At 48.0% G+C, this 381-nt stretch overlaps 1 protein-coding gene across 1 annotated transcript in view; it reads left to right on the forward strand.

Annotated features, from left to right (window-relative positions):
- The first annotated feature begins 10 nt into the window (after positions 1–10).
- LOC125179564 (36.4 kDa proline-rich protein-like) overlaps positions 11–381 on the forward strand; it is a 2026-nt gene continuing 1655 nt past the window's right edge. The window contains exon 1 of the mRNA XM_047885658.1: positions 11–376. Within this exon, the coding sequence (XP_047741614.1) occupies positions 11–376 (366 nt within the window). The remainder of the gene's footprint in view (positions 377–381) is intronic.

Here is a 381-nt window from a genome sequence, read left to right on the forward strand (position 1 = left end):
TAGAGTCTTGATGCCTACTCCTCCTAGAGTCTTGATGCCTACTCCTCCTAGAGTCTCTATGCCTACTCCCTATAGAGTCTTGATGCCTACTCCTCCTAGAGTCTCTATGCCTACTCCTCCTAGAGTCTTGATGCCTACTCCTTCTGGAGTCTTGATGCTTACTCCTCCTAGAGTCTTCATGCCTACTCCTAGAGTCTTGATACCTACTCCTCCTATAGTCTTGATGCCTACTCCTCCTAGAGTATTGATGCCTACTCCTAGAGTCTTGATGCCTACTCCTCCCAGAGTCTTCATGCCTACTCCTAGAGTCTTGATGCCTACTCCTCCTAGAGTATTGATGCCTACTCCTAGAGTCTTGATGCCTACTCCTCCCAGAGTCTT

Source organism: Hyalella azteca, unplaced genomic scaffold, assembly GCF_000764305.2.
Source record: "Hyalella azteca isolate HAZT.00-mixed unplaced genomic scaffold, Hazt_2.0.2 contig2721, whole genome shotgun sequence".
Lineage (NCBI taxonomy): Eukaryota > Metazoa > Arthropoda > Malacostraca > Amphipoda > Hyalellidae > Hyalella > Hyalella azteca.